The sequence below is a fragment of the Felis catus genome, chromosome D1 (assembly GCF_018350175.1).
Source record: "Felis catus isolate Fca126 chromosome D1, F.catus_Fca126_mat1.0, whole genome shotgun sequence".
Classification (NCBI taxonomy): domain Eukaryota; kingdom Metazoa; phylum Chordata; class Mammalia; order Carnivora; family Felidae; genus Felis; species Felis catus.
In genome coordinates this window covers 6574593-6592015 of record NC_058377.1, presented here as the reverse complement: position 1 = coordinate 6592015, position 17423 = coordinate 6574593, and the positions used below count along the sequence as shown (strand labels likewise).

At 42.6% G+C, this 17423-nt stretch overlaps 1 protein-coding gene across 1 annotated transcript in view; it reads right to left on the bottom strand.

Annotated features, from left to right (window-relative positions):
• Positions 1-12103: 12103 nt before the first annotated feature.
• RAB39A (RAB39A, member RAS oncogene family) overlaps positions 12104-17423 on the bottom strand; it is a 30943-nt gene continuing 25623 nt past the window's right edge. Inside the window, exon 2 of the mRNA XM_003992327.6 lies at positions 12104-16690. Within this exon, the coding sequence (XP_003992376.1) occupies positions 16264-16690 (427 nt within the window). The 3' untranslated portion in view covers positions 12104-16263. The remainder of the gene's footprint in view (positions 16691-17423) is intronic.

Below are 17423 nucleotides of genomic sequence, written 5' to 3'. Positions count from 1 at the left end.
TTAGAAACTAATTATGGGCCGATGGACAGCAAACATGAGGGGACAAGTAGGGCATAAAATATTTACAGTACGGTAGTAAAGCTAGGCTGGAGAATACGTCTTGAAAGGGAGGCCAGGTGTCTTTTTTTTCACTCTTTCCTCTGAATAGAACTCAGCCACTCAGTTATCGGGGGGGTGGCTGAAAAACCACAGCGTTCCTTCACCTGGAGTCCCATCCACTGGGCACACACAACAATCAGCTCAGACTAGCAGGGACATCCTGTGACACTTACCTTTGACATAATTTCCCCAAAATTAATTTGTATTAAATTTTGATAAAATACTTACCTGATTTTTTTTTTTTACCAGAAACTTGACAAGCTAATTGAAAATGTATTGGGGGCACCTGGGTGGCTCAGTTGGTTGAAAGTCTGACTCTTGATTGCTGCTCAGGTCATGATCTCACAGTGTGTGGGTTTGAGTCCCATGTGGGGCTCTGCACTGATGGTGAGGAGCCCTCCTTGGGATTCTCTTTCTTTCTCTCTCTTTGCCCCTTCTCTGCTCATGCTCTTACTCTATCAAATAAATAATCTTTAAAAAATGTATTTGGGAGAAACATGTGAAAGACCAGCAAAAATATTTATTAAAAAATGTTTTTAATGCTTATTTATTTTTGAGAGAGAGAGAGAACACAAGCGAGGAGAGCAGAGAGAGAGGGAGGGAGACACAGAACCTGAAGTAGACTCCGGGCTCTGAGCTGTCTGCATAGAACCCAACATGGGGCTCAAACCCACAAACTATGTGATCGTGACCTGAGAGGAAGTCAGATGCTTCACCGACTGAGCCATCCAGGTGCCCCCAAAATATAGATTTTTTAAAAAAACAAACAAAGGAGGACTTGCCAAACTATATATCAACCCATATTACATTTTCTTTTTCAGTGCTGGGTCTCTTTTATTTTTCAGAACACTTTTTTTATTACAGAAAATTGGGGGCGCCTGGGGTGCCAAATTTGATCTCAGCTTGGTCTTGATCTCAGGGTCGTGAGTTCAAGTCCTGTGTGGGGCTTCATGCTGGGCATGGAGCCTATTTACAAATAAATAAATAAATAAATAGATAGATAGAAAATTTCGCAAATGTAGAAAAATATCACAATGGAACTCCATATGCTTACTGTATTCGATTCATATTCCTGCTGTGACAAATTATCATACATTTGTGGCTTAAAACAATACAAATTTAGTCCCTTACGGTTCTGGAGAATGAAAGTCCAAAATCGAGGTGTCGGCAGGGCCGCGTTTCTTCTGACGGCTTCAGGAAAGAATCTGTTCCTTGTCTTTTCTGCCCTCTAGTGGTCCCTGCATTCTTTGACTGGTGGCTCCTTCCTCTATGTAGCCCTCCGGAAGCATAGCATCTTCTCTCTTTGACTCTGTTTCCCCTGGTTCCACTGTCACAAGGTCTTCTTTTTTAGCTTTGACCCTCTTGCCTCCCTCTTATAAAGTCTCTTCTGATTATATGGGGCTCACCTGGAGAATCCAAGATCATCTTCTCACTAATCAAGATCCTTAATCGCACCTGCAAAAATCTTTTTCATGCTGGCTTTGCGGACAGGGCATCTTTGGCAGGTGGCCCGTGATTTTGTCTTCCATCCGTACCGACAATTCATAGTCACTCTTGTCCCCATGCATATTCCAACTCACTTCCATTTTAGTATGTTTATTCTAAAAACACAATAATAAACTAACATCGCACCCAAAACATCAACAGGATGTCTTGATATCGTTAATGAATCTTCCATTTTCCCTGATGGTTACTTCTTTTTTACAGTTGAATCAGAATCATGATCAACACAACCCACATGGTTGATGTTTTAACTTGGGAGCTTCTGAAATACCCCACCCTGATCTTCCTTCTATGAAAGACATATTGGGGCACCTGGGTGGCTCAGCTGGTTAAGCATCCACAACTCTTGACCTCAGCTCAAGTCATGATTTCAGGGTTATAAGTTAGAGCCCCACGTCAGGCTCTATGCCCACAGCACGGAGCCCGCTTTGGGATTTTCTCTCTCTCTGCATCTCTCTGCCCCTCCCCTGCTGGTGCTCTCTCTCTTTTAAAATAAATAAATTTTTTTTAATTTTTTTTTCAACGTTTATTTATTTTTGGGACAGAGAGAGACAGAGCATGAACGGGGGAGGGGCAGAGAGAGAGGGAGACACAGAATCGGAAACAGGCTCCAGGCTCTGAGCCATCAGCCCAGAGCCCAACGCGGGGCTCGAACTCCCGGACCGTGAGATCGTGACCTGGCTGAAGTCGGACGCTTAACCGACTGCGCCACCCAGGCGCCCCTAAAATAAATAAATTAATTAAAAAAAAAAGATGTGTCGTCCCGGCTCTGTTGTCTGCTGGCAACATTCAGTTGTTAGTTCCCTCAGGCATTACTTCAACTATAGAGAGCCACAACACCCAAGGCCACACCTCTTCTGGGAGGCCCATCTCCAACAACTTGTCAACAAAAAGAAAAAAAGGCCTGACCATCTCAAACCAACCCTGTCTCAGAGTCAGCTTCCTGGAAAATCCACGCTGTGACAGTTGTTACCAGGACGCTTTCAATAGAGAAGCAGCTAAAATTGGGTTTTGGAACGGAAGCACTTCTTACTATGATGATAAGGTCACCATCACAGGTTGTTAGAACTTTCTCCAGTGTTGAATGATCCGATATATGCTGGAAGGAAATGCATTAGCTGGTACACTATGTAAGGTGTCTGTATTAGTGGCCATTGCCAAGTACAAGAAAAAGATGATGAAAACCTGACAGAGTTAATTTCCAGTTGGAAACTACATGTGACATTCATGTGATAGCTTACACAGAGGCTGTCATCTCTGACAGTGGGAGGAGAGAGAAAGCCAAAGACCGGGCCCAGGACTTACTCGTCAGAGTAGCCAAGCTCCACAGAGAGTTCAACTCCCTACAAGCCCCGTCTTCTATGCCAAGGTCAGGGCCCTGACCGAAAAGGAAGGAGAACCTGACACATGGACTGAGGACATCTAGTTTGATGACCTACAGGATCTTGAATCGTCAGATTTCTCTGAAACCTCTGACTCTGAGAGCTCACCTCTCCCTATCAAAAACTAGCACTTCTTGGGGAACCTGGGTGGCTCAATCAGTGGAACATCTGACTCTTGATTTCGGCTCAGGTCATGATCCCAGGGTCGTGGGATCGAGCCTTGCATCAGGCTCTGCACAGAGCATGAAGCCTGATTAATATTCTCTCTCTCTCTCTCTCTCTCTCTCTCTCTCTCTCTCTCTCTCTCTCTGACCCTCTCCTCTGCTTATGTGTTCTCTCTTTAAAAAACAAACAAAAAACCCAAAAAGCTAGCAATTCTCCTCTGACTTGATGATGTAGACATTTTTTTTTTTTCTGACACGAGGCAACACGTGCTTCTCCTCCAGACCTTAACGCGGGTTAAGTCACAGTGTTACCTAGTCAAGAGTGTGCTGGGCCCAAGAAGGGATAACAGAGATTATATCACAAAGGAAACTGCAAGACTGCCTGCCTGTACGTGCCTGCGGGGGCCAGGGGAATGTGCATGCTATTGGCTTCTGAAGGTGCGAGATCAGCAGGCCAGAATAGAGGGTTGGATAAGGAAAATTTTATTGATTTGGGAGCATTTTCACAGGACATTGGATTTAATGCTTTGGCAAGAGCCCGGGGAAATGGTGCCGACTTTCTCCCAGGAAGTCCTCCAGAAGCATGGGGAAAGTAATGTCGTGCTCAACGAAGTTGGAATGCTAGAACGGCCGTGGTGGACAGTAGAAGTAAAAGGCTCAGAGAAGCGAGGGTGCTAAAGTGGATGTACTCTGTAAAGTGGAAAATTCTCCCGGTGATAGTGCCTCACAGAAAGGCCTGGAGGACACATCATATACCGAGGCAAGAAGGAATGTCCTGGTCAGAGGCTCACCTGTGTCACTCACTAAGAAGTTCAAGAGTGGCTTTCCTGTGTAGGCCAGGGCTGGCGGTAGGAGAGGTCATACAGAACTAGGCTTCCGGAGAGGAACAGGGACGATAGGACCCCAAAACAGCAGACATGGGGTGGCAACCCTTAACCATCAGAAATCACATGGACGGGCGCCCGGGTGGCTCGGGTGGTTAAGCTTCTGACTTCAGCTCAGGTCATGATCTCACAGCTTGTGAGTTCAAGCCCCACATCGGGCTCTGTGCTGACAGTTCAGAGCCTGGAGCCTGCTTCGGATCCTGTGTCTCCCTCTCTCTGCCCCTCCCCCACCTGCGCTCTGTCTCTGTCTCAAAAATAAACATTAAAAAAAAAAAAGAGGGGGGGTGGGAGGGAGGGGAGGGTGGGTGACGGGTATTGAGTAGGAGACCTTTTGGGATGAGCACTGGGTGTTGTATGGAAACAAATTTGACAATAAATTTCATATACTGAAAAAAAAGAAATCATATGGACACAATTATCGTAATGTATGTTAAGGTCAGGTCAGGGGTGCTGGATCCTCAGTATTATTAAGACGGTTAAAAGACATGGTGTGCTTGATGGTTTACGTGTCAGCTTGGCTGAGCCACCAGTTGCCCAGCTATTTGGTCTAACATTTTTCTGGGTGTTTCTGTGAGGGCATTTTGCTGGATGAGATTATTATTTAAATCAGTAGACTTTGAGTAAAGCAGATTGTACTCCATGACATGAGTGGGACTCATCCAATCAGCTGAAGGCCTGAATTGAACAAAAAGACCGGCCTCTCCCGAGCAAGAGAAGCCTCCAGCCGACTAACTGCAGATTCCGTCTGCAGCATTGACTCTTCTTGATTCTACAGCAGACGGCCTTCGGACTCGAGCCGGAATTTTGGCCCTCCTGGGTCTCTAACCTGTCAGCCCACCCTGCAGATTCTGGACTTACCAGACCCCAGAATCTTGTGAGCTAATTCCTTATAATGAATATCTTTACAATATATTTCCTATCGGTCCTCTGGAATGATTCCTCTGGGGAGTCTTAACTAATACAGTGACTGTGCTGCAAAACAGATGGGCGTCCAAAGGGGCAGACTCATTCTATACCCTCAAAAGAAAATCAAGGGCATACGATCAGGAGGCTCAGGGCAGTCACTCAAAAAAAAAAAAAAAAAAGTTATATTCCCTTGCCCAGTTTTCAGAACCAGAATCCATTGACTTTCGAAGAAACTAGGTCATCGGGAGGAAGAACCCCACAACATCTCAGCAAGTGTACATCGTAATGTTTACTCGTGCCCTTGCCCTTTCCCCAAAAGGCCTACGGCCATTTTCTTCGGTAACGATGCGAGTGGGAAAGGGGAATGCCCAAGTATTTCAAGGACCGTTTGACACAGAGTGCCAGCTGACGTGGACATTCAGAGACCTGAAGTGTCATCGTGTCCCCACTGCTAGAAGGGGGACATACGGGGACCAGGTAGTAAATGACACACGTGACTAGTTCCAGCTCACGGTGGGTCCACCCCACCTACAGATTCACCCGGGGGTCCTTTCCCTCCGTCCTCCAGTGTAGAACCAAAATAGCCACACCGGGTAGTTGGTAACTGGACTGGGGACTAAAAGCTAACGCGATGGAAAAGGCCAAAGAGTAGGCTCTGCCCTGGCCAGGAGGAGAAATATTATATCCTGAGGGAAATGGTGCAAATAAGGCTCTTCTTAAAGATTTTAGAATTCAGGGGTGGTAATCCTCCATGCGATCCACCAGTATCACCACTCATTTTGGAGAATGACAGCAGACTACCAAACTCAACCAACTATGGCACCTGATGTGACATTTTGCCAATACATGCTTTCCTATCTTCGTCAGAAAAGAGGGTCAGAAACAGGTCACATTAGGGGCGCCTGGGTGGCGCAGTCGGTTAAGCGTCCGACTTTGACTCAGGTCATGATCTCGCGGTCTGTGAGTTCGAGCCCCGCGTCGGGCTCTGTGCTGACAGCTCAGAGCCTGGAGCCTGCATCGGATTCTGTGTCTCCCTCTCTCTCTGCCCCTTCCCCCGCTCATGCTCTGTCTCTTTCTCTGTGTCAAAAATAAACATTAAAAAAAAAAAAGAAAAGAAAAGAAAAGAGGGTCAGAAACAGGTCACATTAGGGGCACCTGGGTGGCGCAGTCGGTTAAGCGTCCGACTTCAGCCAGGTCACGATCTCACGGTCCATGAGTTCGAGCCCCGCGTCAGGCTCTGGGCTGATGGCTCGAGCCTGGAGCCTGTTTCCGATTCTGTGTCTCCCTCTCTCTCTGCCCCTCCCCCATTCATGCTCTGTCTCTCTCTGTCCCAAAAACAAATAAACGTTGAAAAAAAAAAAAAAAGAAACAGGTCACATTCACGTGGAATGGACAAGAGTGAAAAAATGTACAGTTTTCCTCTAGGGTGATGCTTACTCTCCTGTCCTTTGTCATACTACAGTCTAGAGACTGTAGTCTGGACTGTCTCAGCATCCCGCATGATATACCGATAAAAGACATCATTTGATGTAAGTTGCATGTACTTTAGAGGTGTGAAATAAACCCTATGAGGATTCAGGAACCTGCGGCAAGATGAGAATTTTGAAGGGCCAGGCGATCAGCTGTGTGCTGACATTCCATCTAAATTAAAGAACAAATCATTGCATCTTGCCATGAAGAAAACAAATCCTTGGAGGCCTCCTTAGTTTTTGAAGACAGTCTAGTCCACACCAGATAATACTGCTCTGCTCCATATACCAGGCTTCCAGAAAAGGACAGGGCTCTATAGCAGATCCAAATTGTGGTCCAAGTGGCCCTGCTGCTTGGACACGAAATCAGAAGACCCTATATCGTTAGTGGTGGGAAAGACATTGTAGCATTTACGGTGAGACCCAATGGAAGAATCACAAGCAGTCCCTAGGGTTCCCGATCAAAGTCATTCCATCTAAGCAGGGAATTATATGCCTTTAAAAAACCAATTCTGGCATGAAACTGGGCACTGGTAGAGGTGAAGTGTCTGACCATGAAGTACCAAGTGACTCCGTGGCCATGACTCCCCTTCACGGGTCGGTTTCCTTTAGAGCCGCCAAGCACAACAACACCCTCTTGTAAGATAAAAATGGCAGATCCGGGATCCACCACTGGGTGTGGTATTGGGGATTCCCTAGACCGAGACCAACCAGCCACTCACTACGGGATGATTACATTGAACCTTTTCCATCTTGGAAGGGGCAGAGATTTGTCCTTACTGGTACAGATACATATTCCGGATATGGTTATGCCTCCAGTGTCTGAAATGCTTTTGGTTGCACTATCATCCTTGAACTCACGGGATGCCTTATCCGGGTGGTGGCCCCCCCATAGCATTGTGCACGATCAAGAAACTAATTTCACAGCAAAGGAAGTGCAGAAGCAGTCCCACACTTGTGGGATTACTGGTCTTCCCGCATACTTTATCCCCAGAAGCAGCTGGCCTAACTGGAAGGTAAAATGGCTTCCTGAAGACTCTGCCTCAGAGCCAGATCTAGGAGACGAAACCCAAGAGGACACGGTTGTGTCTTACACACTGCAGTATATGCTTTGAATCAGAGACCCTTATACGCCATAGTCTCCATTATAGTTTGAATACAGGGTCTGGGAATCATGGACTAGAAATAGGAGTTTTTCCTACTGTCATGTGAGCTCACAGATTTAAAAATATTTAATGCCATTTTATGCCCATATTTTTCATTCTGATGCTCGTATTGTCCCAGCTTTGGCCTTTTCAGGTTGGCTTCTATGTTCTTTTGGTATGTCCATAGTATTCTTGGATCTCTTCCTTACCTTCCGGTGTGACAAGATGTCCAGGCTCATTTTGTTCACTTCTTGCCCCAGACCAAGAAGCAGCCATTTCACAAAAGAAATGGTGCCTTTTATTTTAAAAGGGAAACAGTATTTAGACACCACAGTCTGGGTGCTGATGGACATGGGAAGGGCTTATAGCAGTTGAGTTTGTCGTTCTGACACCGTATTTTAAAACTTCGGTAAATGATTTGGAGCGCCTGGCTGGTTCAGTCGGTGCAGCATGCGACTTTTGATCTTCGGGTTGTGAGTTCGAGCCCCGTGTTGGGTATAGAGATTATTTAAAAATAAAATATTTTTTAAAATCTTTAATAAGTGAAAGTGTGGTATTAGTTCAACAATAGACAATAATCAGTGGAACGGAAGTCTGGAAACAGATTCTGTATAGGTACAGAGAGCGCTAAAATATAGATGTTTAAATCTTCTGGGATAAAGATGAAAATTCAAATGTTTAGAGAAAGGAAGACGTGACATTGGAACAGTGGACTATTCAGAAAAAAAACACCTACATGACACCATGTACAAATACATCCTGACATACAAAAGTGCAAACGTAAAACACAAAACGTAGGACAGTGTTTATAATTTTTGGCTAGGGAAGACATTCCTAATCAAGACATAAATCCTAGAAGATATGAAGAAAAATGAAACCTTTACAACAAAAGATAACATACAAGCTATAACTGACTGTAAGAGAAAAATCTCAACACAAAACAAAGCATCTCTGTCCATACTATAGAAAATGTTCCTGGGGCACCTGGGTGGCTCAGTCGGTTGAGGATCCGACTTTGGCTCAGGTCATGATGTCATGGTTTATGGGTTTGAGCCCCGTGTTGGGCTCTGTGCCGAGAGAGAGTGAACAAGTAGGTCAGGGGCAGAGAGAGGGAGAGAGAGAATATCCCAAGCAGGCTTCACACTGTCAGTGCATGGCCCAAAGCAGAGCTTGAACTCACGAAATATGAGATCACGACTTGAGCTGAAATTGAGTCGGATGACTGACTAAGCCACCCAGGCATCCCTCTTATAAAATCTTTTTGAAAATATCACTGGCCTACTCTTTCTTTTTTTTAATGTTTATTTATTTTTGAGAGAGAGAGAGAGAGGATGAGCATAAGCGGGGGAGGGGAAGAGTGAGAGGGAGACACAGAATCCGAAGCAGGCTCCAGGCTCCGAGCTGTCAACACAGAGCCCAGTGCAGGGCTTGAAACTCACAAACTGAGAGATCATGACCTGAGCTGAAGTCAGGCGCTCAACCCACTGAGCCACCCAGGCACTCCTGGCCTACTCTTTTTAACGGAAATTTGGCAGGGTGCCTGGGTGGCTCAGTGGGTTAAGCTTCTGACTTTGGCTCAGCTCATGATCTCACGGTTTGTGAGTTAGCGTCTACATCAGGTGAACATAAGCCCTGCTTTGGGTGAGCCCCACTTCTCTCTCAAAAAAAAAGGGGGGGAGGGGGAGGGGGAATTTGGCAATATCGACTAAAATTTGCACAATGACATTTGACCACGCATACATCTAGGACATCAGACAAAATTACACGTTTTCCCAACACCTATATCCATCAATATGTTCACTGTAACATTATTTATAGTAGAAAAAATTGGAACCAATCTAAACGTCTATTAATGATAGTGGCTAAAGAAATGATATTTCCCTGTATATATTGCGTTTTGTGAAGTTGTCGAAATGAGTGTATATTAAAATGAAAGATATTGCCAAGACTCTGTTATGTGCAAAAAGCAAGTTACAGAATAATGTTATAACTGATCTTATTTGTGTGCTCCTTGTCCATTATATTTGTGTGTATCATCTGTATAAACATATAGGAAAAAGACGTGAAGGATAAACATAGAATTGCGAACGATGATTTTTCTCTTAAAGGGGAATGGACCCAGGGAGGGCAAAAAGAAGTTTTCACCTTCCACTTTATATCTCTATTATTAGACATTTTTCTTTTTGCAACATGGCTGTATTATTACAAAGGGGGGAAATACCTTAAATATTGAAATCGTTATTTTCAGGGGACGGGTCTAATGGTGATTTTTCCCTCTTCTTTCTATTGTTCTATATTTTCCAAATTTTGTACAGTGAGCTAGTATTTGCACAGTGGGGATTCCTTTATTAAAATAATGGTACTGGGGGGGAAGCCTGGGTGGCTCAGTCAGTTGAGCGTCCGACTTCGGCTCAGGTCATGATCTCGCGGTCCGTGAGTTCGAGCCCCGCATCGGGCTCTGTGCTGACAGCTCAGAGCCTGGAGCCTGTTTCAGATTCTGTGTCTCCCTCTCTCTCTGACCCTCCCCTGTTCATGCTCTGTCTCTGTCTCAAAAATAAATAAACATTAAAAAATAATGGTACTGGGGCATCTGGCTGGCTTACCTGGTAGAGTGTGAAACTCTTGATCTCAAGGTCGTGAGTTTGAGCCCGTGTCGGGCTCTGTGCTGACAGCTCAGAGCCTGGAGCCTGCTTCAGATTCTGTGCTTCCCTCTCTCCCTGCCCCTGCACAACTCGTGCTCTGTCTCTCTCTCTCTCTGCCTCTCAAAAATAAATAAAACATTAACAAATTTAAAAAAGAAAAAGAGGGGCGCCTGGGTGGCTCAGTCGGTTAAGCGTCCGACTTCAGCCAGGTCACGATCTCGCGGTCCATGAGTTCGAGCCCCGCGTCGGGCTCTGGGCTGATGGCTCGGAGCCTGGAGCCTGCTTCAGATTCTGTGTCTCCCTCTCTCTCTGCCCCTCCCCCGTTCATGCTCTGTCTCTCTCTGTCCCAAAAATAAATAAACGTTGAAAAAAAAATTTAAAAAAGAAAAAGAAAAATCATCTAATAATACATCTTAAACAGGTACATTGCAATGTAAGTTATATGTCAATAAAGTTATTTCCAAACAATCTCTTAAAAACCCATGCTACTGATAATCATTTTCTATATAATAAGAGGCCTAATCCTTTGGCCCATGCTCCTTACCACACGGCACACACACACTCACTGTTCTGGTGATGACTGTTTCTAGTGCAGCTGCTGAGATGTGACAGCCACACCCATTTGAGTACCTGTCCATTTGCTCCGGTGTTGTCGGTGGTCGCCAGTCTTCCCCAGGACCTGTACCATCTTCTGTTTGTCCTGCTAAAGCATTCTCCCTGACTCTAAGAATCAGATCATTGCAAAGAGTAGCGACCATTCACGATGATCTGTAAGACTGCCTTTGTCAACAATTAGTTTGTGGCACACTGGGGATTAAAACTGGCTTCTTGGCGTTTCGGTGGTTGTAAGAGTAATACTAAAGGGGCACCTGGGTGGCTCAGTCGGTTGAGCCTCTGACTCCGGACTTCAGCTCAGGTCATGATCCCAGGGTTGTGGGATCAAGCCTCGCATCAGGCTCTGGGCTGAGCATGGAGTCTGCTTAGGATTCTCTGCCCCTCTACCCTGTTCTTGCTCTCTCTCTTAAAAAAAAAACAACAACAACAACAGAAAGATGACATTTCTCAAGTGCTTACTATGTGCAAAGCACTGTTTTAAATATTTTACATGTATAACTGGTTATATATGCAGAAGTTCTAAAATTTTTTTGTGAGATTGAACAGCTCAATTTAAAATTTAATAAGCTCTCGCTGTGTGCAAGGCTGAAGCATGACAAAGATGATCTTACTAGAAAAAAGTCACAAATTCTGAGTTATCTCTCAAGGCATAATAAAAGACTATCATCCTTTTAAGTAATTTGGAAACCCAAAAGGCTCTGAGAGTCTACAATTTTTTTTTAATTTTTAATGTTTTATTTTATTTCTGACAGAGAGAGAGAGAGAGACAGAGTGTGGGAGAGGGAGGGGCAGAGAGAGAGGGAGAAACAGAACTCGAAGCAGGCTCCAGGCTCCAAGCTGTCAGCACAGAGCCCGATGCGGGGCTCGAACCCTCAAACTGTGAGATCATGACCTGAGCTGAAGTCGGACGCCCAACCAACTCAGGCACCCAGGCGCCCCATCTGAGAGTCTACAATTCTTTTGATAACTCACTTGGCAGCAAACAATCTGACCTTAATTGGTGACAGGTTATTTACAGACATTCTTTTAGTGTAAATATTTACACATTTTGCTGCACATATATACCTGTTTGATCATGGAGTTCTGCCTCACACTTCACCAGGATTACATAATATAAATAGGATTTCAGATCTCTTGGTTCTTCTTTGCACTTCATTTGTAAACACACACACACACACACACACACACACACACACACACACACAGATGCATGTCATTGGAGTTAAGTGGTTGTTTCTGTTTTGAAAGCACCACGAAAGATGGTTCCCCAAAAATGGATAATGTAACAACCTTGTGACAACCATAGTTCTCATTCTTTTTATTCATTATTTAAAATCAAGTAACACTCATAACATACTTCAAAAAATGTAAACCATATCTCTCTCCCATTGGTTTTCATTCTAAGAAAAAAAAATGGCAAGAGATGATTATAGCAAAACAAGTTTCTCCGTGGAATGTGTAAATTAAAACCATGTATATGAGATCCACATTCAATAGGATTAATTCAACATAATAACCATTGATTGCTAGTCACCAAAGTTCACATCAATGAGACAATGTTTTAGGCACCATTTAAAAAAAAGACAAAAAAAATTTACCCAGAGAGATAACAATAAGGAACATTAACTTTGAAAATAATCTTAAAATTGTTTCTTTTCTCTTCATTTACTCTCCAACACGATTATGTGTAATAAGCGAACCAGAGTCTGTAATGATTGACACAGATTGTTACAGTTCAGCACTCGTGTGTCTACCGTCATTCTAGGATTATAGAAACACCAAGTCATGTAGTCGTTCACCCAAATTCGGGAGAATGGTTTGCTAGTTATTTTGGTATCAGGTGAAGATTGGTCGCTCAGGAAGGTTTAGTGAAGACACGGGGATTTAGGAAGATCTGGATTCGGAAGCAGAGACAACTTTTCACCAGCTGTGAAATTTCCAAGAGTTAAGCATCTTGTTGGGAACATACTCTATTTTCAAACACAAAGGACCTAACTTTAAAGCCTTTATAGTCTTTCTTCTTTTTTTTTCTTAAAGATTACATGCTTCCTTTGCATTTCCAACTAAATCTTTGCAGGCAGTTACTGGGGAACAAATGAATCAGCTTATGAAATGGGTCTTTAGTCTTTCACATCCTTGTCACTCGGTCAGACCTAAGGAAATTATTCAAATATAGTGCACTCTTTCAAGTCTGCGAGGCTTTGTACTTGATTGAACCAAAGGCAATATAGAATCAAAAGTACTCTTAAAAGGATTTTATTAATCCATAGATTCAGTTTTTGAATACTATAAAGTTGGATTAATAGATTGGGAAAGTCCTCTTAACGGTAATAAAGGCTGCTTTGGTCGCCCCTGGAAACAATCATGGAGTATTTTGAGGCTTTTGGAAATCTAGTGTAAACTCTCCAAGAAATCTTGTTTGCTACTATTATGTACATAAAGGCCACATTTAAAAGCATTCTGTTTACAAAATCATTTTGGCTTCAGCTTACCATTTAATGAACATCACATTACTGTATGCGAAGTGTTAATACAGTTCAAGATGAGAAGCATTTCTCAGGGAAAGGGTATCATATGATTAGATAGTTTTTCATTTCCTTTTTATCATGTTTGTTAAAAATACTTAGTAATTAGCTACATCATCCGTTAGTTTTAAATTTTAAATTTAAATAGGTTTAAATTTAAATTGAATAATTGAAATGAAATAATATCAATGATATCTGATTCAAGTATACCTGACTTCTAAGACACTTAGTCAAAATGTTTTGCCTGGAGCAAACATTTTTACTATTTCGGTGTCACTATCCACATTCTCCATAATGATGTGTAAGAAAATAGGTCAGTTATTTTATATAGATATATCTATATGGATAAAGATATCTGGCTAAGGTTATACAGAAATTTGGCAACCTTGCATAAGAACTCAGATCTTTGTAGTTATTGTTCATTTTAATATTGTTGTACCACAAACCACTCTTCCATAACCTCAAAATTATATGGCCAATTTTAGAATTTTGTGGATTCAGTTAGATCACACTTTCCCTTTTCTTCAGCACACACACACACACACACACACACACACACACACACACACCTGACACAGCATGGTAATGAAAAGAACCCCAACTAAGGTATAAGGAGAACTAGAGATCTAGGCTTGCTTCTGCTCATGTGTGACCTTGGTTAAGTATCAACTTTGGGGGCCCTGCATTTCCGTTTGTTTCTTCTGCCTCTTTAGTTAGTTCTATTCTAAGTCTTGAAAAACATCAGAACCCTTTAGCCTGAATGTTAGTTTTACCCCACCATTAGTATTCTAAAGGGTGTCCAGAAGTTAAATCATATTTTATATTTTAGTTGTTTAACTTTACAAGTAGGCACAGGTGCCTGTTTAAACCTTAAACTGTTGTTAGATACCCAGTTTTTGAGTTGGTGCCATTTTGGACTGGTGCAAAACCGTAATGTAAGATTTAAAATGGTAGCAGTAAAAATAAATTGTTTCACATTTGGCGGGGACAGGTATTCTTACCTGATCAATTACAGTTTGAACTCACTCAAGTGAAATGAATGCAAGGAGATCAAGAAAATGTTGACAATACAACTATTCAAAATCTTATAGGGATGTTATAAGTTATATTCTTCTCTCCATAAGCACTATTAAAAATACTTCCATGAACCTAGAAAATGTACAATTATTTAAAATATAATCAAATATCTACTTCAAAGATGCACAAAACCACATTCAAACATGATTCCGGATGGAGTTATGCCTCCTGGGATTTCCCTCCAATCATTTCCACTTGGGAGGAGCAGTATTTCAGGGCACGAGGGCACAGGGCACACATGAAACCAAGAGATCCCTCAGGTCCAGGAAAGCCCGCACCTTCCTCTGCTCCCTCTGCAGAATGTGGAAATGGGAAAGAATATGAGAAAACAACATTCTCATCCATTGTAAATATAATAGTATGCCCGTGAGCAGCTGAGACCAAGCTCATTATGTATTTGCATAATGCTTTCTCTGTTTACAAAGCTTTGTCACATGATTCGCTTGATTCTCAAAATTAGTCCGTGAAACACAATAAACGGGGTTATTATTGTCATCTTACAGTTAAGACAATGGATGCTTAGCAAGGTTAAGTGACTCACTCGTGTTCAGATACCGGTACAGCAAAGGCAAGCTTAAAACGCAGGTATTCTGATTTCTCGTTAAATATTCTTTCCACCATATCATTTTGGTTTTCAAACAAATGAAGATACTGCAGGTTGACAGTAAACCTCATAATTCCAAAAAGGTGGCTGCATTTGGTGCCCTTTGTGGTTGGGAATGCTTCACAGAACAGAAATGTATGCTGTAAACTATTGTTATCAAAATGTCCCTTCCAGGAGGAGAATTTAATCAATAAGTTAAAAATTAGAAAACTCAAAAGTCATTTTATAGCCTTAACTCAGTATTCTATCTCTAATTTTACTGAAACGCAATTTGAATGCTAAATATATCAAACATCTAACCAATCTTCCTTGCCCAGAAAAATCTTTCTTTCCTATACTTTTCTTGTCCCAGAACCGGGAAATTCAGAAACTTAATTGGACAAAAAAGCGATCACTAAAAACATTCCGTATTTACCTATACTGATAATTTTGACAACAGTTCAAGGTAAATTGCATTTACTTTCTTTGAAAATGTCAGTATATAAATGAACTTTTCTTGTCTAAATAAGGACAATATACTATAACATCAAAACACTTGCTGATGAATGGTCCTTCATTTTTATTTTTACCAATATTTGCGATAAAATATTTTGCTTGGATCCTTAGATATCTTTACAAAACATAAATCTATCAAGAGCAAGAAATCAGAGAACAAAAATGAGTATAAAACTTATTTTCTTACGTTCAGGTAAATTAAGGGAGGATAAATATTTCAAAGAATGGTTTAAAATCTGGCACATTAAATACGGAATTATTATTTTCGTCCTAGTTGATGAAACCTCTGAGATCGTTTCCTTTGTAAGCAAACACTGCACTTTTAAATCCACTTTGCTATTCAGCATTAACGGATGAGCTCAGGAGAATGTAATTCCTGATAGAATCTTTTCTATCAGATTATATATGCACAAAAAACCCATTTCAAACTGTCAGGAAAAATGAGCAATATTGGTATATGCGAACATTAAGGTTAGCTATGTGCTAACAAAGGGAGAACGGGGATCATTCCAGAGACACTCCAGTTTCAAGAAAAGGTTGTCTGCTTTGCCTGATAATTTAGCACAGCCCCCAATCTGGTAGCGTCACCAGCAAGCATAGCGCTCTGAATTAAATACCTTACAAAATAGCATTAGCATCGATTTATGACTGTGTCCTAAATGCTGCCATTGCGTCTCCTGCTGAAGTTAACCTTGGTGCTGATCCTGGGATGACACCCAGTCTGTTCACGGGAGTCCTCTGGCCTGTGGGAAGTCAGCAGAAGCATTCTTTCCTGGGTTTTACCGCTTCCTCAGAAGAATGCACCGTATTCGGAACAAAGCCGCTTTTAACCCCTTCCCAGCCATCTTGAATACAAATCTCTCCCCTTTTGATAAGTTCATATATGTCTCTGGTCAGGATTGTAAAGGATTCCTCCACATTTGTGGCATCCTTCGCTGAGGTTTCTATATACTTCATCCCACAGTCTGCTGACAGCTTTTCAGCTTCTTCCCTTGTAACCTGACGTCGCGAAGCCAGGTCACATTTATGTCCCACCAGCAGAAATACAATCCGAAATGGCTGTACGTGCATTTTTGCTTCTTCCAGCCAATCTTTCACGTGTTCAAAAGATCGTCGGTTGGTAATGTCAAATACTAAAAATCCGCCAACTGAGTTGCGGTAATAAGATCGAGTTATTGATCTGAAAAATAAATAGAAAAACAGGTTGTGAAAGAGCAAGCTGTTCTGCTCCCACCGTAATAAAATCTGAAGGTGACGTAATGTGACTTCACTAGAATTTATAAGCCAAATAGAAAGTGTCTTTTTTTTTTTTTTTAATATTTATTTATTTTTGAGAGGCAGAAACACAGCACGAGCAGGGGAGGGACAGAGAGAGGGAGACACAGAATCCGAAGCAGGCTCCAGGCTCTGAGCTGTCAGCACAGAGCCCGACACGGTGCTCGAACGCATGAACTGTGAGATCGTGACCTGAGCGGAAGTCGCACGCTTAACCAACTGAGCCACCCAGGCGCCCCAGCCAAATAGGAAGTGTCTTAAGTGAACCAAAATATTCTGAGACTAAGAGGAGAGCGGGTTTCATCCACTGACAGAACATTAAAGTGTAGTTATTTTCAGATAGATAAATAAGCACTTACATGGTATGTTATCTCACACTTAAGACTATGTGTTTTTATTTTAAAGTATCTGATAGAGGGGCGCCTGGGTGGCTCAGCCGGTTGAGCGTCCAACTTGGGCTCAGGTCATGATCTCACGGTTTGTGAGTTCGAGCCCCGTGTGGGGCCCTGTGCTGACAGCTCGGAGCCTGGAGCCTGCTTCAGATTCTGTGTCTCCTTCTCTCTCTGCCCCTCCCCCACGTGTGTCCTGTCTCTCTCTCTCTCTCTCTCTCTCTCTCTCTCTCTCTCAAAATAAACATA